The sequence below is a fragment of the Aptenodytes forsteri genome, unplaced genomic scaffold (genome assembly GCF_000699145.1).
Source record: "Aptenodytes forsteri isolate BGI_AS27 unplaced genomic scaffold, ASM69914v1 Scaffold108, whole genome shotgun sequence".
In the NCBI taxonomy this organism is placed as follows: domain Eukaryota; kingdom Metazoa; phylum Chordata; class Aves; order Sphenisciformes; family Spheniscidae; genus Aptenodytes; species Aptenodytes forsteri.
The window spans coordinates 6064184-6084441 of record NW_008794448.1 but is presented as its reverse complement, the minus strand read 5'-3'; the positions used below and the strand labels follow the sequence as shown (position 1 = coordinate 6084441).

Below are 20258 nucleotides of genomic sequence, written 5' to 3'. Positions count from 1 at the left end.
GAAATGTATGAAATACCTTACTGTGTTCTTCTGAAAGCATAGTATTTGGCATTCTTCTCGTTAATGTTTGTGAACTACCACCTTTGTGGAAAGGAGCCATCCTTCTGGAAATTGTTTGCCTCTGTCTGCTAAGAAACATTAAGTGAAGACAAATCTTGAAAAGTTACATCGATATTAATTTGAAAGTCAAACGCAGTGTTAGATGCTGTCATCTGTGATTTGGAGGTGGTGTCTCTGTTAAGTGGTCTTGTTACATTGTTACATCAGCTCCCTTTAAAATGTCTTCAGCTATCATAACTGCCTTACCAACACAAAAACGCAAATACCAGAACGCTCAAGTCATTAGACATGATCTTGTATATCCTAGTATTAGATGGGTGTGTTTTTATGTGAAGGTGCTTGGGTTTTTGTTTGCTTGTCTTTGCAAGCAACAATGAGTAACTTTTTAAGAATATGTTTATTTTTGCTTGTCTGGACAGTTCCAGCAAACTTAAATTCAAAACTCTTGTGAAATAATACAGGTTTAAAGGAAAAATCATGACAGCCAGTGCTCTTAACTTGTAGTAGATTTGAGTTCCTTTAAACAAAGATACAAAATCGTTCAATTTAATGAACATGAATAAACTTTTATCTCAAAAGATTTATGTCCAAGTTGCATGCTCTTTGGTTTTTTAAAGTTAGTACTACCACAGATGTTACTGTGATAATTGATTATGTGTCTTGCACTGGTTGGTTTTAATCACTTGTGTACTCTGCAGAAACCAAATACAATATTAAGTTGTCCCATTTGGATTGCAGGAACTTCCTGTTCCAATGCCAGTGAAGACGAGACTTCCTCCTGAGATCTTTGGTGATGCTCTGATGGTTTTGGAGTTTTTATATGCTTTTGGGGAACTTTTTGATCTTCAAGATGAATTTCCTGAAGGAGTGACTTTAGGCAAGTTGTCGTTTATGTGGCAAGGTGCCCCAATTTTGTGGTGTCCCTTCTCCTACCAAACAACCAAACATCTTAAGTGCACCCAAGTACCAGTGCTACAAAATCTTCTGTGCAGCTTTAATATGGCAGTGCTTACACGTGCATATCAATCCAGTTTTCTCTTCACAGTCAACTTCTGCAGTGTTTATAAAATCAAAATTAATTTCAATGTAGAAGCTGTTAATCTACTTATTAAAATGTCTACTTGTACTTTATTCTTGCAGTTATATATTAAGAAAATAATGTTGTTTTGTCAGCACTCTTTCTGACAGCATCACCTTAGGAATATTTGCAGTAAATTATGGAAAAGTAACTTGATTATCATACCTGAAGGGGGAAAAAAAAACTGTATTCTTCAGTACATAATCGTTTTCCAACTTTGCGGCAAAAGTGACGCTTCTTAAACTTTATTCACAGAAGTTTTAGAGGAAGCTCTTGTAGGAAATGACACTGAAGGCCCACTGTGTGAATTGCTGTTTTTCTTCCTGACTGCCATCTTTCAGGCAATGGCCGAAGAGGAAGAGGAAGTGGCCAAAGATCAAATAGCTGATGCTGAGACCAAAGGTCAGATCCTTAATTTTACTGCTGAAAAACTGAAATTCCACTGGAATTAACTTTAAACTGCATGATTTATGGCATTCCTTTGTTTAACCTTGTCTTATTATGCATGGATATTGTATGTAAATGGACCTGTTTTTTCTCTTTTATCTGAAATTAAAGCTTTAAACTGGGCATGGAGGGTGGGGTCTGGGGGGAATAGAGAAAAAGCAAGCTCATTGTTACTACAATTGTATCCAGCAAAGCATAATAAGCTTTTAACAGCACTGCTTATGTTTTAGAGGTGAGGGAAACTTGTCTTCGCCTTCCTCCTCTTCCTTGAGCACTGTTAGATGTTTCTCCTGAGGGTCAGGAAACAAGGCATTTTCCTAAATCTTCTCAAAGGTCTTTATCTGTAGCTATAAAAAAAATTCTGGACCTAACTAGATTAAAAACTGAAACTCCCCAGCACAACTATGATGGAGAATTCAATATTCATTGTCCTTCAAGACTTAGAATTATGCATCCACAACTCCTAGATACTACCATGTCTCTGTGTTTCCAGTAAAGGATCTCACAGTCACTCTGCCTTTGGTCTTCACTCTAAGGCTGAAGTTGCCCACGTTTTCAGAGGCATTTGGTATACTCTAACCAGTGATCAGAAGGAGTGCAGGCTTTGTTCCAAATTTATGTGGTCAGGGACATTATATATGTGTCTTCATCCTTAGTAGATTGTTTCTGTTCTGTGTTTAGGCAGCTCAGCAATTCGGTCCACGGTCTGTGAATGCTCTAAGCCTTGTTCTGCAGAGTGCTTTACCTGTAAGATCTTACTGATGCTACACGGAGTGCTTTGCAAAGGGTTTGTCAGTAACACAAACTTAAAGTATTCTCTATATCCCCTTTGCACAATTTTGGTTTTTAATGCCCTTGCAAGGTGCTTCTCCCTTATTTTTTTTCAGCTCAGCTATTTATGAAGCCTTGCTGTGGATCGGGGAACTGATCTGACTACTTTATTATGCTCATCAAGTATCTAGTGACGGTCTCTCAAAACAGTGTGTTGGTGTAACTGAGAAAGTAGAAAGAAGCATCAGACTGGGAGCCTTGAAAATATTTTAAGATGTTACTGTTGCATGTACCTTCTGTGTTTTGAATCTGAGGCCTAAGACTTCTCCCAATTCTTTTGCATTCTGCAGTGCTTGGTGGAAAGGGAAGGCAACTATTGCCACACCACTGTTGTCCACTATGCCCTGTGTTTATGGACTGCCAAATTTGCTGACTAGTTAAAGGAGAAGCTTTGACCCTTCCTGCTAGTCTTTATTTCATTAGAGGTAGATAGGAATATAAGAGCACTCCCTGTTTGAGGTCAAGTGAATCCTGTGGTTCCCCCATAAGGCAGATGCATGAGGTACAGGAAGGTTCCTTTAATTCCTCTCTTGAAGACTGTGCATATTCTCATGTTTAAGATTTATGTCCAATCTATAAAATGTCTTTATATAAAACATGGGCACTATCTTCAGCAATAGAGGCTGCTCTTCTTAATTGAATAATGTTACAGATTTGATACGGTGTTAACAAATTTAGACTGTATTTTAATTACTGTTGAATTTAGCAATTAAACTATCTTTTAACTACTGAAAGCATTGCTTGGGCAATATAAGCAAGGATTCCATTATCAGGTAATCATAGAATAGTTGATTAGATTCTTTATTATTCATAGGACTGATCAGAAAAAATGTAATGTAACTGTCATATTTTAATTTGACTGTATGGGGCTGGCAATTGCAAAAATCTGCCGTTTCGCTTCTAGTTTAGCAGAGCTGTGGGCAGGGCACTTTATCTATTATCTTTTACTTGCCTTTGAATTTCCATTTCTTGTCACTCTTGTTTAGACATCTTCTTTCCCATAAAAGAATTACATGTTCTCAGCTTTGTAATCCTGACTAACCAAACTAGTAGTAGTCAGCATGTTTGCTCACTTAAATTCTGTACAGGCAGTGTTTCTGCAACCGAAAACACCATGGGTGTGGGGTTTTGGTGTGTACAGTACTTTCTCAAACCCTGTTATACAGATACAGTGAGAGGGGAGGTGCAGAGGTTAATTTTGCAATGTCTGGGTGACAGTTTTCAAACAACATCAATCATCATACAAGACTGTTGTGGATTTGCTTTTTATGTAGTCTTAGTTTGGATTTGTGGCTCTTTATTGACTTGGTGACTTTGTAACTGCTTTAATGATTTGGACTTGAATATCAAGTGACATTGTTGAAACAGCATACAACACTGAAAAAATTCTGCCAACCCTCTGGAGAAATACCTGTAAGTGCTAAGGAAACTTTTGTCTAAGAAACAGGAATTTTGCTGTTTCTCCCTTTCACTGCCCTGCTTTCCTGGTCAGTTTGCTAATGTGTGATGCTCCTTATTAAGTGGAGACATTGCTTGTGGTGAAATACGGTTTCTTTGTAACGTCTTAGTAATTGTATTTGTGCAAAAGAGTAAGGCTGTATCTAAGTTACAGATTAAAAGTATACAGTGAATGGTGATAACCAGTATTAAAATGTGTGATTGGTTTGCATGGTCTTTCCTAAAAACAAAATGATGATAGGAAGTAACAGTTCATTTGAGGGAATGAAATACAGGTGTTCTTGCATTGTTATTTGGTTTTGCTTTCAAGTGTGTTTATGGATTTGTTTTTGCTGCTTTTTATGTTGCCATTGTGCATGTTTTGTACATTGTGGTTGCTTTAACAGCTTATATATAGGGAGAGCAGTGTATAGCATGTGGTGCATGTCCCTAGCTTTTAGTCAGATTTTTAGTTGCATTTAAAGATACGTAAATTTTAATTTGGATGTTGAATTGAGTTTTGACTACACTGATGCTTTTGTAAATATCGGCCCTCTTTTCGCTTTGTCTGCAACTTTTAAAAAACGGCTTGCTTTCCTCCCCTCCACAGTACAAGTTTTAATTTGCACTAGAATAAAGTGTTTATTTCCTTAAAGATTTAACAGAGGCTTTGGATGAAGATGCAGACCCCACAAAATCTGCACTGTCTGCAGTTGCAACTTTGGCAGCTGCATGGCCCCAGTTACATCAGGGTATGTGTGGGTTTCACTTCTTGTTTTGTTACTGTTCTTATTTTGCTCTGTATTTTAAAGCACATTTTTTATATTTATATACATTTAAATGCCTATATAAAATAACTGTTCATTCTTCTCAACTGTAGGCTGCAATTTGAAAAACTTGGATCTTGATAGCTGCACTCTTTCTGAGATTCTCAGACTTCACATTCTAGCATCAGGCGCTGATGTAACATCAGCCAACGCAAAATACCGTTACCAGAAACGAGGAGGGTTCGATGCTACTGATGATGCTTGCATGGAGCTGAGATTAAGTAATCCTGGTCTCTTGAAGAAACTTTCAAGTACCTCAGTGTATGATTTGTTGCCAGGTAATAAAAGACAGTAAATGTTAGAGATTAGATTGCTCGTCAAGTGATCGGTTTTGTAACTGCTTTAAATCAATAATGGTCAAAATTTACTGTCTGATGATGCTTGCATGGAGCTGAGATTAAGTAATCCTGGTCTCTTGAAGAAACTTTCAAGTACCTCAGTGTATGATTTGTTGCCAGGTAATAAAAGACATAGAGATTTAGAGATTAGATTGCTCGTCAAGTGATCGGTTTTGTAACTTCAATAATGGTCAAAATTTACTGTATCATAGAATATAGGTTGGAAAGGACCTCTGGAGGTCACCTAGACCAACACACACTCCCTATGCTCCAGCCCCCATAAGCAGGTCCCACCAGATCAGAGGTTGCAGAGCTAGGGAGTCTCATTACTTCTGAGTAGGTTTTTTTAAACCCCATTAAAAAAAGTTAGTTTTATTTGCAGAAGGGGCTTTCTCTGGGAGAAGCATCTGAGTGTTTGATTCAGCCCCTGCTTTTTATTGCTGTTCTGGTTTGGGTCTTTTTGTTTGTTATTTGGAAATGGAGAAAAAATTACTATCTACTGTTCCTTTATCTCCATTTTGAAGATAATACTGCATTTTAGTTCTTCTTTCAGTGCTAAAAGTTAATAAATTAAAAATAAAGGCTCGCATCTCTGAGCAAAGCAGGTATTTCAGGAAATGCCTCTTTGCAAGTGCAGCTGGTGCACTACAAATATTTGACTGCTCGCTTTTTTTTGAGTGAGAACCAATCTTCAGTCTGGAGTGTGTAAGAGTAAGGCTTATTTATCAGTTGTACGATGAAATATAAACATTGGTCTGAATTTTATTAGGAGAAAAGATGAAGATCCTTCATGCCCTCTGTGGGAAACTTCTGACTCTCGTCTCCACTCGAGATTTCATTGAGGACTCTGTTGATGTGTTACGACAGGCAAAACAGGAGTTCAGAGAATTAAAGGCAGAACAGCATCGCAAAGAACGAGAGGCAGCAGCAGCAAGGTAAAACTAGGATGTGGAAAGCTAAATTTTCTTGCTACAGGTTAGATTAATTCCTCGAATGCAAAAGGCATATGAGAAACAATAGTAGTGTTTGTGTTTTAAGCTGGTTTCTTGAGACCCTAGACAGGAGTGAAACTTGATTGTGCTAAGCATTGTGCTTTCCCATGTTACTGTTGTTTTTAGATGATGCTGTAGTATAAAAGAAAAAAGATGTGACCAGATCAGATACTAGATTAATTGCAATTGGTTTTCTATATTCTTCTTACTATTAGGATACGTAAGAGGAAAGAAGAAAGGTTAAAAGAACAAGAGTTAAAGATGAAAGAGAAACAAGAAAAGCTGAAGGAAGAGGAGCAAAGGACTCCTGCTGTAGAAATATCTGTTGGGTATGATACATGGTATTACTGTGATACATATGATATGGCACTTTTCAGTTATGTGGCCAGACCTTACCTATGTAGTTTTCATTGACTTGATCATATACAAAGGTATATTTTAATTTAAGTATATAGCCCTTAATGTTGATTTTATTTTTCTTCCTAGTGTTCTAGAATTGATTTATTAAAGTGATTTTATTTTTAAAATCAACTTCTATTATACTCATAATTATATTGAAAGCTTGACAGTTTTACCTAGTGACAAGAGAAACTTGCAAAATCCAATTTGTTTTTTTTGCATTACTTTTTGTCTTGCATTGATTTAATATCTATGAATATCTTCATAATAGACCATTCTAGTTTGTTTTCTAATTTGAGGAATTGGTCTGATCTGAGCTAGATAATACTGACCTCACATAACAGTTTATGAATCAAATTTAATGGCACTTTTAAAAAAAAAAAATGCTGTGCTATCCCAGGTGACTTCCATAAAACCAAGGTTTTTTGTTCTATTAATAAAACTGTATGGTTTCAGGTGGTAAGATTCATGCACATGCAGCTGTATATGATTCCAGAAAAAAAAGCAAAGTGTATATACAACACTATATCTTTACCTGCTTGAGGAAGGGAGTTAGTTAAATAAATCTGCTTGCAAAAGGTGAGCATGGGCCAAAGACAGATTTGTGCTATGTTTTTGAAACTATGAGGGAAAAAAAAAGTTATCCTGTAATGGTTGTATGTAGTTCTGTAGGTTTTTAATTACATTTGCTAGATGAGGGAAAAATGTGTAATAAGCATTTTATAAATCAGTATGCATTTTGATGAGCAAACATATTTTTTTAGTCATGAAAAAAATAATTTGGGTCAGTAGAACTACACAAAGATGTCTCCAAAAATGATCTGATAATAATAAGTCTTCAAATGAAAAAGTGAATACCAAAGAGCAGGTTTTAGTCTTTAATAAGGAACTTTCCATTTACAGTTCAGTGGGTTTCTTCTGGGTTTTAATATATTCTATCACTTAAAGTTTATTTTTAAAAAGCATTGTAGGTCTTTTACTAACTTAAGTACTTCTGAGAGTAAAATACTGTTTGTGTTGAAGATGCCATATTCTATTGTGTATTTTTTTTTTTCATTCCATTCAGCTTTTAATACATGGTTGGTCAGTCACCTTTTGTTTATTTTATTGTGTCAGGGAGGAGGAACGGGAAGACCTTGATACTAGTACAGAGAGCAAAGAAATTGAACGTAAAGAGCAAGACATGGACACAGTGACAGAGGATGAAGAAGAGCTGGGACCAAACAAAAAACGAGGAAGAGGTAACGCTATAATTTATTTGTTCATTTGTGTACATGTATGCACACACACATATATGCATGCTCCTGGGAAGTTCTTGGGTTTTATAGTAAACTTTTATAAAGTACTAATCTTTCCTGTAAATTTTTAAAGGAAAAGAAAAAAACCCAAACCATGATCATAATGGGCTATTTAAGTGCATTGAGCTGGCCTGATGTAGTTCTAGCGGTCAGCTGTACGTTCTTTCACACTTCTGTTTCTTCTTGTCTTCCATACTTGCTGTCTGGATTCCTTTTTTTTAAAAAAAAAAAACAAACCCCAAACCAGGCTGTTTCCTGACAAACCATTACAGTTATGAGTAGTACACTCAGAGAGTTGTAGGAGTCTCATCTAATAGGGTATGGTGTGGTTTTGATTCTTTTTATTAGGAAGCTGCAAAAACAACAGGTATTTTAAAAGAAAATGCTATATTGAGTGCTTGGGTTTAGTTTGCCTTTGTTAATGAAGCAGCTTGCCTTCTATACAAGAATGCAACCAGACTTACCGCCAGATTTAATTTCCTCAGCAGTGTGCCAGTAGGAGCTGTGGTGCAGTAAATGGCACAGCCTGCTCTTTCTAACTAACCATAGGAGGATGAACTGTTGATGGCTTTGGGCTGCTAGCTCATCTGTATCTTTCTCCCGTGAAGGCTTTCTGCTAGTATCTGTGCCAGTGAAAGTCCTGGATCATTGTGGACTTAAGGTTGCAAACTTCTACAGTTCCTAACAGTGTCTGGGAGAGAAATTCTGAGTTGTTCAGTAATACAGGTCTGCATGTTTACTACAGCTTTATGATGGCAAAACAATGAGGTCTTAAACAGAACTTCTCAAATGCCCATGTTTGAGACATTGTGCCTGGAGGGCAAACAAGTGTTATTTCATTCCTACAATTGGAGAAACTGAAGGTCATGCTGGAAAGCAGTAGAAATTGAGTGCCGATAGCGTCTTTCACCATTGCATGTGTTAATTATAAGATGTACTTTTCTAGATGACTATCAGGACCTGATTCTTTGGTAAGCTAACCTGTGAACTGGAGTACTTTCAGCTGGTACAAGTTGAGGGGGAAAAAATAATAGTGTATATATTAAAAAAAAAAAAAAAATTGGATAAAGTAATGTAACTGAGTTTGCAATAAAAGCTCTTATATAGGGATTTTGGTTTTGCTTGAGGTCTTTGGGGGATTTAAGTTGATCATTTTGAGTATGATAAATTAAGTCCAAAACATAGTTTGTATCCAATAATGAAATTGCTAGAATTTTACTTTATTGTGATAAGATACTTCTATAACATACTTTTAAGTTCTTAAAATTTTTGTTCTTTTTTTATGGTGTTAAAAATGATAATGTCAGTAAATGAAACTTGGTCTAGTTTCTACAAAGTGAAAGTACACTAAACGTGGCCGCTTCTTTATCGAAGGAAGGGGGTTAATCACTTGAATTCTTCTTTAGTAAAACTAGTATTTTTCTTGACTGAGCTGATGGTCCTTGACAGTGTAAGTTTAGATAAACAGAAAGGGACAGAACCAAAACCCACCCTTCACTTGAGGTTTTTGGGTAAAGAAAAAATTTGTAAGCGTATTGCTATCATTCTTCTTCCTTTAACTTTTAGGAAGGAGAGGGCAAAATGGATATAAAGAATTTACAAGACAAGAAGAGACCACTTGTGAAAAGAGTGAACCTCTTACTGCTGAAGATGAAGAAGCTTTAAAACAGGAGCAACAAAAGAAAGAGAAGGAACTGTTAGAAAAGATTCAGAATGCAACAGCCTGCACAAATATCACCCCATTAGGTCGTGACCGTCTGTACCGACGCTACTGGATTTTCCCCTCTGTTCCTGGATTGTTTATAGAAGAGGACTATTCTGGTCTCACAGAAGACATGTTGTTGCCTCGAACCTCTTCCTTTCAGAATAGTGTACAGTCTTGCACAAATGAACCTCAGGTATTCAGTAAAACTGGAGAGTCTTTGAAATCCTCTGAATCTACCTCCAATATTGACCAAGATTCACACACCAGTGTTGTCGTAGAGGTGCCAAGGCCAGTATATAAACCAAACCGTTGGTGCTTTTACAATTCTCGGGAACAACTGGACCAACTCCTAGAGGCTCTCAATTCTCGAGGACATAGGGAGAGTGCCTTAAAAGAAACTCTTTTACAAGAGAAAAGTAGAATATATGAACAACTAAGCAGTTTTCCTGTGGAAAAATTCCATATTCCAGGTAAATGAAAAGTTCCTGATCTTAATTTGCTTCTACAGCTGTAATTTCTATATAATATTTTAGAAACTTATAATTCTTATTTAATTTTAATTCCTAAGAAATAAGAATAATTCTTAAGCATTGTTTCGCTCTATGGAAAACAGGTTTGGTTTTTTCCTTTTTTTTTCTTTTTTCTCTTTTTTTCTGATGTTTTATGCAAAACCAATAATTTTTCTGTTACCTCACTGCTTAGTAGAATGGGATTGGCTTTTTAAGCAAACATCTTTAGGAAGTAAATTGAGCTTTGGGAAAAGATTAACTGGGGAATAAAAATTAATATCTGCTAAAGGTAAATCATAGTATTGATCATCTGATGTCCTCATTTCCAGTATGATGAAAGACACAAGACATGACACTGGAGACAGAAACATCGCAAAGGGAGGCAATTACTATTACCTTGATTTGTTGAGTAGGACGTGTTCTTTCATAACATTATAATGCATGAAATTACTCAAAAGCCTTTACTGGCCTGTTGTGAACAAGGGAATGATAGCATACTGCAGGGTCATACTAAAACCTTTGGGAGGAAAAAATAGTGTAGCTGTGTTGGTTGTTACGTGGCTTAACATCAGTGCAGTGGATTCTGTGATATTATTCTTTTCTATTTTTTTCCTTTTCTTCTTTTGGCAGATGCTTGTTACAGGAGGAGGAGACATCTGCAGAGCAGTATTGTTTTTATGGGTTTCAAAGTGTAGGAGTGTACTTAGAACCATCCTAGACCTAGGATTTAGGGTTTTTTCCCTTTTCTCCTAGCCAAGTATTTTGCCATTTATTGGCAAGGCATTAGCTCCAATCACTGATAAAATTCTGCGTACACAAGCTTGCAGCTGGCTTGTTGGTGGGTAGAGGATGTTACCAAAATGAAACTCCCTAGGGTAACGTTTAAGAAATTGCATTTTGTTTTGAATTATGCCAAATTACTGTGAGGATTTCGGTGTATCCGTATTGGGGCAAGAGAGAATTATTCAGAGCAGAGCTGAGTTCTGTTTTACTGGAGCGTGTATGCCAGGACATGCCGCAAACATGTCAGATACTACTAAATCCATAACTGATCTACCATTTCTTTTGGTGGAATCTAGCACAGGACAGAGTTTCTGCATAGTAATTAAGCTTTATTTGGAGGCCTTATGGCTATGTTTATGTTTTTTGGTGAGAAAATATAATTTTCTGATATGTTTATGTGTGTGGTTCCTTATTTTCCCGGTTGCTGCACCTTTATCTGTATTTTGTGTCTTGCTTTCTGCTCTGAAGCAACTTGATTTCCACAATCATAGATTTTTCTTACCTTTCTATGTTAGAATTGTAGAATAACATAGAATAACATTGATTTTTATTTTTTTTTTTTTTTTTTTTTTTTTTTAAAAAAGGCAGCTTTGAACTTCACTTTAATAGAGATCAAGAAAATTCAAGTGCAGTGGTCCAATACCAATGCCACCTCCTCTGCGTGATAAGCAGTGATAAGTGGCTGCATGTAGCTCACTTTGGAAGGAGCTTTACTGCAGTGGACTCCAGCTGCTGCCCTATTGCCTTCACTTAAATGACTTGCAGGACAAGTGAGAACTACTCCGTGATTCTCTTACGCTGTAGACTGCCCTTCTCCCTTTTCCAATTCCCACTCAAAAGAGCATGGAAATAAAATTGATATGTGCTATTACTTGATTTTATTCCAGTACCCGTTAACTTTTCCTCATCAATTATTTGCAAGCCAATTGCTGCTGTTTCAGTTCTGCTCAAGAAAAAACACTTCATTTCTTCTTTTTCTTTTAAACCAAAAATGGATGTTTCCCACATCCAGACATCAGAGTATGCTAGTACACGTTTTGAGAATATTTGCATAGTTACTTTCAGTTACAGGGAATTGTTTCTGCAATTGAAAGCATCTTAGAAATTCATCCTGTACTTCCGTAACAACAGCTTTATGGTAATTTTTGATTAAATACCTCTAAGTTCTTGCATATACCTCCTCATCACTGCACTCGTAGGATTTAAGGTAAATCCTGTGAACAGAAACGTTTGCCACCTATGCAGAATTGCAAGCACTAATTTAGGATCTGGGCATACTTTCAGCTCTTTCCTATGGCTTTTGAGCTTTTGCATGAATTTTCAGTTCTCTTATGCAGAGGTTTTTGCTTGACAGCCCATCATCAGCTCTTCCCTTCTTTTTCATAAATTATCTTGCTGTCTGGTTCCTTTTTTTCTCTGCCTTTAATTAGAGGACACAGTCAGTCTAGTCTGCGCCTGTGTCATCTTATCTTTATCTGTTTGTTTTGTTTTAAAGTTAGGTTTTTAAAAGGGTGTATATCTTGTTCTGTTAGTTTTTGTGATTGTCAGTTGCACGTGCTTGTTTTAAATGTTGCCATGATAAAGATCCATGCAGGAAAGAAAACTGAGGAGTTCTCCTGTAAAGTAAAGGCCATCAAATACGAAAAATACTAGAAATGTGACTTTATTATCTTTCTTGTTTTTTTTTTTAATCTCCTTGCACTTATAGCAAAGAGTTGTTGATTATCTATTACTTTAGAAAGCATTTTTAAGACAGAAGAATGACTTCTAAATTGACAAGAATTTCTCATCCTGTGTGTTGGGATGAGCAGATGCTAATCTATAGGTCTTCCCTTAAAAGTATACTCTGCTTGGTTGGATCAGATGCCTTTGTTGGCATGGAGATGTTGGTGTTGGCAACTTGTCGCTACAGGAAGGGAGTTTTGAACCTGTGTGTTTAGTTTGTTCTGCCCTGTACTACTTTTGTTCCTTCACCAGCGGCTACTTTAAGGAACCAAGTCCACTAACACGAGGTTACTTGGTATTTTTGCAGACAAATTTCAAAGTGACATCAGGCCTTCTTCAGGACGAGGAAGGATGCAGAATGCCCATGATGGATCTCACGTATCTGCAGAGAAGCAGCTTGAACTGAGACTTAGAGACTTTCTTTTGGACATTGAAGACAGGATCTACCAAGGAACATTGGGTGCTATTAAGGTATTTGAATTGTAGAATACCTAGGAGCACGGTGGTGCTGTCGAGTCTGTAGCTTAAATGAGAACTCTTGCATGCTATGGGTTTTACTGAAAGCGTAATTAAATTAAGTGTAGACAGTAATTGGCACTAAAAGTTTGTGACCTTTTGATTCTTCAGAAGCTTCAAGTTTGTGTGTTTGCTTCAGGTTACAGACAGACAGTCTTGGAGAGCAGCCTTAGAACATGGGCGGTATGAGTTTCTGAATGATGAAAACAAAGAAAATGGTATAATTAAAACTGTGAATGAAGAATCTGAAGAAATGGAAACTGATGATCAAGATAAGTTTATTGTGAAAGACAGGTAAGCGCTATGGTTTAAATAATGGCTCTTCCCTGTGAATTTTATAGCAGTGCTCTGTTTTTTTAACCTTCAAATTGTTTTTACCCTCGAATTCTTTGGAATGGTACTTTTTAAGATTTGAGTTGTAAAATGTGAGATTTTTGCATTGGTTTATATTTTCTAAATGACACTTCTATTACTATATAAGACTAAGACACCAATTTTTACAGCTTCTACTATTCAGATATTACACTGCTCAAAGGGAACATTAATTATGAAATAAGGAATATGTGAATTCATTCTAAAATCATTTAAAATGCAGAGAAAAGTTAATCTGGCAATTTCTGTTCTGTTTTCCAGAAGGAAAAAAAAAAGGAAAAAAAAAAAACAAACACCACAAACCACCAAATGCACCACTTTGTGGACAGAGTAGGCAGGAGTGTTTAAAAGGGAAAATGGTAATAGTAACAAATTGCTGGTTGAACTGGCCAGTGTAACTCTTCATGAGTCACAGTAAGAACCATCAGTGCAACAGGCCATGGTCTGGATTAACCTTTAGCACTGCAGCAAAACAGAGAGATAATCTTACAACTTTGACTGATGATCCTTCTGTAGAGCGAGCTGCAACACAGTAAAACAGAGGAAGCCTCAAATCATACAGTGTTGCAACTGTGAAACTGTGTTTTTGTTTTTTGTTTGTTTTTTAAACAAATGTTTGAGACGGATGTGGGACTCTGCTATATCGGTGTTTGTTGTAAATCAAACTACAGAAACTGAGAAGATTTCTAAATATTTCTCAGAAGTTACATACTTTTCAGAAATAAAGATCTACCTTAATTTACTTAATACATATAAAATTGTATGTCTTGATAGGATGTCAATGTTGAAATATTGCAGGAAAAAAGATTCATTGGAGGCGATCATTATACTAACCTACTGTTTGCTTATGTATTCTGTGAGGTTTTCTGCAATTAGACTTATTTTATGAAAGCTTTATTTCTGGGTGGACTCTTGAATGCTGTGTTGGGATGTAGGAATTTAAAGTTCTTTAAGGTTTTTCCCTTTTTATTTCAGTTTGCTGAATTAGTATTTTCATATAAGACTGCCCTTTATATCCGAGTTCTCTAGTTGTGTGCAAAATGGATAGGGTCATCCTTCTTTATATTAATGACACAATTTACAGACATATGCTTCCTGAAAACCACAACATAGAAATATTCCACTGTTTTAATTAGGAAGCTAAAATTTATCTGTCTCTAGTTGCCTTGGGCACTTGCTCCATTGCCAACTCTCAATTCAACTGCAGAAGCTTGTTGCTTCATTTTTTTTTTTCCACTTGATACTGACTCCGTCAAAGTTTCTGAATAAAGTCTACTCTAATAAAGTCTTACATATTAAAGCAGAGACTATGGGATTCTGAAATCATGTGACAGATTGCTTTTGATGCTGGGCTTTTTATCCACCTCAGAGCGAGTGACATCTCATTAAGACCTTGGAGTTTGACTAGTGAAATGTAAATAACTATGCAGCTTTTTTTCTGTTTGCTTTCAGGCTCTTGAAATGTGTGTGACTGCAAAATATAATGAACAGCTTTTAAGTGTGAAAAAAGAACAGGGACAACCAAAAGCATTGCTCATTCACCAGAATAAAGCAGAATCCAGACAGTCTTAATTAGGTTTTTTTTTTTAATAAACCCCAAGTAGAAATTGAATTTTATTTTCATTAGTGTGAGTTGCTCTCCTACGCTATACTTAATGTTTGTGGTTCAGGAAGATTAACTACATTTTGACCAAGGACTAAGTAATCATCCCTCCTGCCCCCCCCCCCCCCCCCCCCCCCCCCCCCCATGAAGAGTGAGTTAGTATTTTAGAAAAATCCTCCAAGGATGAGAACATAGAATGTTAAATCAAGAATTGTTAACTTTAAAAATTACTTTCTGGTTTTATTTCATTTATTTTCTTTTCAAAAATCTTATTAATTGTGGGGATATACATAGTTGAACTTCTGCAGATGGAAGTATTCTAAAAGGCTACACCTCACCACTGGAAGTGTTTTCACTGAAGAATTATTGGGATAATACTCTTCACAGAAATGTCTCAAACTAGCTGATGGATGTTGCATCAAATCTTCTGGAAATCTTAGTAATTGTATTGAAATTTGTCATCCACATTTCTTGAAATTTAGATAACTTTGTTACCTAAAGATGATTTATCTAGATTAACTAGACTAATAAAGCAAACTCAAACTGGGATAACTAATCACACCTGTGCAGTATCTGTTCATGTCCATTGTCCATGCATGTAAATGAAGTGAAAATAAAAATCTACTGTGGATACAGACCTGTACAAATATCTATGGTGTTAAATTCAAAGTATGTTAGGGAAAAAAAAAAAGATAACTTAATACATTTCTATTCTAGACTCATTGGGTTAAAAACTGAAGCTCCAAGTGCTGCATCAACAAGTGCAAGTACTCCTCAGCCAGTTAATAATGTGGTCCACTACTTGGCATCTGCACTGCTTCAGATAGAACAAGGAATTGAGCGCAGGTTTCTCAAAGCACCTCTTGGTAAGCTTTCAGAATTGAAACTGTATGTCTCTAATTTTGTGTAAGATTTTGTAACAAACAAACAAATAAACCCCCCAAAACCAACAAAAAACTCTACCCCAAACCCACTTGGTTCTTTTGTAAGGCTGGATGCTTTAGAGAGACATGTTGGGGAAAAGAACAAATAACTAACCTATTGCTATGTACCATTGTAAAATTAAAAAACATTAGATTGTCAGTTTACAAGGCCATAGATCATGAGGAAATATTAATATTTTTCTTACTATTCTGCATGTCCTGAATTACATGTATTAATTAAGTAACAGCATATATTACTCTTAAACACATGCCTATTGAACCTGGATAATTTCAGTGATCTTGTTTGTGTTGCCCTACAATTATACTGATGCATTGGGAGACAAATTGTACCCTTAGGCAGAAATGAGTGAGCTTTCTGGGGGAATACTCCACAATTCAGCATTACTGTTGAGGCCAGTGTATCATGCAACTATACCATGAGTTTCTTCTGTGTGTGTTTTAGGTTGTAAAAATGTATGCTCCTTTTTATAGTGTTTCTGTGAAAGCAATATAGGCCTGGTTTATCTGGATCACCTTGTTCAGCAATAACACAATGTTTACAGTAAAATGTAGTAAAGATTTATATTGCAGACTTTCAGATCCCCAGGTTTTGCGTTCATGCTGTAAAACTTGGAAATAAAAGGTTGCAAGAAAAATTTAAACCAAAGCACGACTATAGCTTGACTTTAACACATATTCCTTCCTTGAGTTCCTCTGACGTGCTGTAGGGGTGAGAGAGGGGATCCAAAGTGCAAGTCACTTTGTTTTCCAGTGACCCCTTAGGTCTGGATTCCTTAGGATCTTTTTGCAATTCAAAACTGGGGTTTTGTCTTGGATAAGTTTATAAAGGTGGTTCACCCTTCCGGAGGCAGCTGTCTCGCCCAGGCTTCCCTTCCGGCTGCCACACTGAGGCCAAGCTGTGCTCTGTGCTGAGCCAGACTGCTTTACTTCTCACCTGCAAGAGTGCAGCATGGTTTACCAGCACAGCACGTACCAGGGGTCCTCCAGAGCACGAACTGCTTCACATCCTGTTAAATTGATACTCTCCTCTGATAATGACTGCATAGAAAATCCTTAGGCTCCGGCAGATTTTGCTGCAGTAGTTTAAGATGAAAATGTAGGTTTTGGTGTATTAATACTAGATGTAAGTACCCCATGGCACAGTTGACCTAAAACTGTTTCTGCAGTTCAGCTGCTCCTCCGTGGAGTCTGGTGTCTGGATATCAGTTGCCACTGAAAATGAGTTTGAGCTAGATTTGTGCCAGAGACTCTGACACGCAGGCATGGGTTCCCTTCCACAAGCTTTCATTATCAGTGTGATGACCTCTAGAAGAGGGAAATGCAGCAAATGATTGAGATGAAAGGGGAGAGCATAGGAGTAGTTTAAACCGCAGCTGTTCGAAAGCTTTACTTGGCTAAGTGTTTGGTCAATCCAAGTATGTCTGCCCTTTCCAAGCCAGGCATGATACGGTTTATTTCCTGCTATATGACTAGATTTACAACATGGGCATGGGACAGTTAATTGACAGTATATCTAGCATTTGTCATGTTTACTCTGCATGTGCAGGTTGTAAATACATTGTGTGGTATATGCCTCCATTTCCAAACTCTCTCTGGGAGTATTTTGGCAACAAGCATCTTGCTGACAGCTGTAAGTTTACCACAGTGTGCCCTTAAGGGGAAAAACATGGCTATTAGTAGGTTATGGCCATAGATCGGGCATCCTGAGTTAGAGGAAAAGGACTAAAAGAAGAAAAGCGTCCCTGAAGTATGGGAGAGAAAGTTCTTTAGCAATCCTCCTGCGTCTTTTTTTCAGTAGTCCCAACTCTGCCATAATCTAATGATGGTTCATGGTTTTGCCTGACCTTTTGATGGTGGTGGGGTTTCTCGTTTGTTTTTAACTTGGGAGTCCTGTTTTCCTTTAGATGCTTTATGCTTACTGTGTGACAAAGAAAGTATATAGGGAAAGCAATCTTACGTGATTTGCAGGTCTTATCTCATATGTTCGTTTACCATATCGTGCCTGTGCATCTCTTCTGCTCTGAAAAATGGTACCGCTGTAAGATTACTGTAACGTATAGAATAACCTACGTAGCTGAAGGGAGCAGGAAGGATCCCAGGTCTCCTCTGCTCTGGCTTACTGCCCTAACCATTAAGCGACAGTGTCAGGTTCCCTCTTTCTTGCTTTACCTTTGGTGCCAAGTGTCTCATGTTTTCAGTTGCGTAATGGGATGCTTTTAGCAGGAGATGAGTCTGAATGAAGGCAAGATTTTAGTTTTGTCACTAGAGAGCTCTTGGAGGAGCCATGGCTTTGGAGTGGCTCTGTAGTAAAAGCTTAAAACACACACCTATTCGCTGATGATTTTCTGACTGCTAGGCAGTTAGTTATATGAAAGGTGCTCTGACTGGGGAACTTCTGGACGTGAGCAGAAGGCGCAACTGCAAAGTGTCAAGGAAACCTGTGTGTTTGAGAGGCATCTGGCAAACTTAGGCACTTTAGAGGTCAAGCAGCAGTTCTGGATGCAGCCCTTTCGGATATAACTCTTTAGTGTTTCAGACATGCTTAAAAAAACAAGTGTAAAATTTGCATAATCTTATATTCAGCTTATGCTCCCCGGTTGGAAACAATGTCTTTGCATGCTACCACAGCAAGTTCTGTTTCTTAGTTTGCAACTTGCATATGTATAACAGGCAAAGAAAAGTTCTCTACTTAGCTTGACAAGGAGGTGTTAGTAGTGTTACTAAACCTTTTAATAAAAAGTAGACACTGCTGCTTGCTCAGGGACTGCCTTGTGCTCAGAACTGTGATGCCCTCTTTTATTGACCCCTCTAGGAAGTGGCCAACTACTCTGATGATAGAAATTAGCTTTTAGTTTGTAACCACTAGGTTTTGGTTTGTGGGTATTTTGTTTTTGTTTGCCTATTCTTATATAGATCATTGTGTCCATACACTCATTTCTTTCTAACAGGTGGTTTTGTTATAGTTGTTCCAACTATTTAATGGAACCGTCCCCTAGACAAAATGCCTGCATATCTGTTTCTAATGTTAAACCTGACAAACCCAACTTTTTAGGCTGACTTAATTACCACTGAAGTAAAAACATTGGAAGTCAGTCAAGTAAGTGCTAGGAGTTCTGTTTTGGCAGCAGTACAGGGGAATACTTTTGGTTAAAAAAAAAAAAAAAAGTACCCCTGCATTTCTGCTTTAAACCAAACTGAATGTGCTTTGTCTTTTGTCATTATTTCAGTTGCATCCCTCCCCCTCATTCCCCCCCCCCACCCCCCCCACCCCCTTTCAGTGTGCTCTGTTCCTATTAGGGAATGGAGCCATACTTAACAATTTTTAGTTCTCACTCTATTTACAGCTTCTAGTACTAAAGACAGTGCAGTGAAATTCACTGCAATCACTGGCAAGTTTATCCCGGTGGCCTCCAGAGTGCAGAGCAGACAAAGGGACCCAGCACAGCAATAAAAGGACCAGCTGCTCCTCTCTGCTCCGTTTTTTTGTTCTGAGGCTCTATCAGGCTGCCAAGAGCCTTGCTGGTGATTCTGATAAGTTTAGAGTTGAGGTGCATACCAAATATTCAAGTGGAAGAGCAAGAAAAGACTGACACAGAAGATAGCAATGCAGAAGGAGATCTAGAAACCCCAGAAACAGCACCCTCTGCCTTGCAGAGCTGCTAGGTGGCCACTAATCTTCTGTTGTCTGTCATGTCTGTGATTGACATGACTTGAATTCTATGCATTTCTTAATTATGGATTACGTTTTAGAAATCCTTTCATTACACATTAGCTGTGAAAATTTGGTTTTTCTTCCTTCAGTCCAGCCCAAGGTAATGTTTGGGGAGAATCACAAAAAGGGGGGTGCAGCTTGCAGTACATGTTTTTGCTGCAAAAATTCTGAGTTAAGATGTAAAAAAGCTTTTTTTTTTTTTTTTTTTTAAAATAGCTGTTTGATGGAAACTCTGAAGTGCTACTTCTCAGATAAAAAATATGTTTGAGGGGGAAGAAATACAAGCAATTTTTATTGTGGATTTTGCTTCTTTTTTAGTATAAATTACCTTTCCTTACATTTCAAAATACTTTGCAGTGGAGAAGTAGGTCTCATCATTCCTATTACACAGATGTGAAAACTGAGGTATAAAATGATGAAGCAATTTGGTTGCCCTGGAGTTCAGTGAGGCAGCCATGAAAAAAACCCTGCCTTCTGCACTAGTGCAGGACTTCAGTCATTAAGCATCCTTCAGATTTCCATATGAAAGGTTGGATTCTAATTCATGGGAGCACCTTTGTGACTGATACTGGGAACCATTTACCTCCTTTTTAACTTATGCCACAAAAATTGTGAGTTAAGATGTAAAAAAGCTTTTTTTTTTTTTTTTTTTTTTTAAAAAGCTGTTTGAGGAACTTTGAAG

The 20258-nt window shown here is 37.2% G+C and overlaps 1 protein-coding gene across 1 annotated transcript in view; it reads left to right on the top strand.

Annotated features, from left to right (window-relative positions):
- The window catches only part of BAZ1A (bromodomain adjacent to zinc finger domain 1A), a 62340-nt gene that overhangs the window by 30483 nt on the left and 11599 nt on the right, over positions 1–20258 (top strand). The window contains 11 exon segments of the mRNA XM_019474886.1: positions 799–937; positions 1394–1540; positions 4510–4605; positions 4734–4958; positions 5788–5953; positions 6226–6339; positions 7526–7650; positions 9274–9882; positions 12737–12900; positions 13085–13239; positions 15638–15786. Of these exon segments, the coding sequence (XP_019330431.1) occupies positions 799–937; positions 1394–1540; positions 4510–4605; positions 4734–4958; positions 5788–5953; positions 6226–6339; positions 7526–7650; positions 9274–9882; positions 12737–12900; positions 13085–13239; positions 15638–15786 (2089 nt within the window).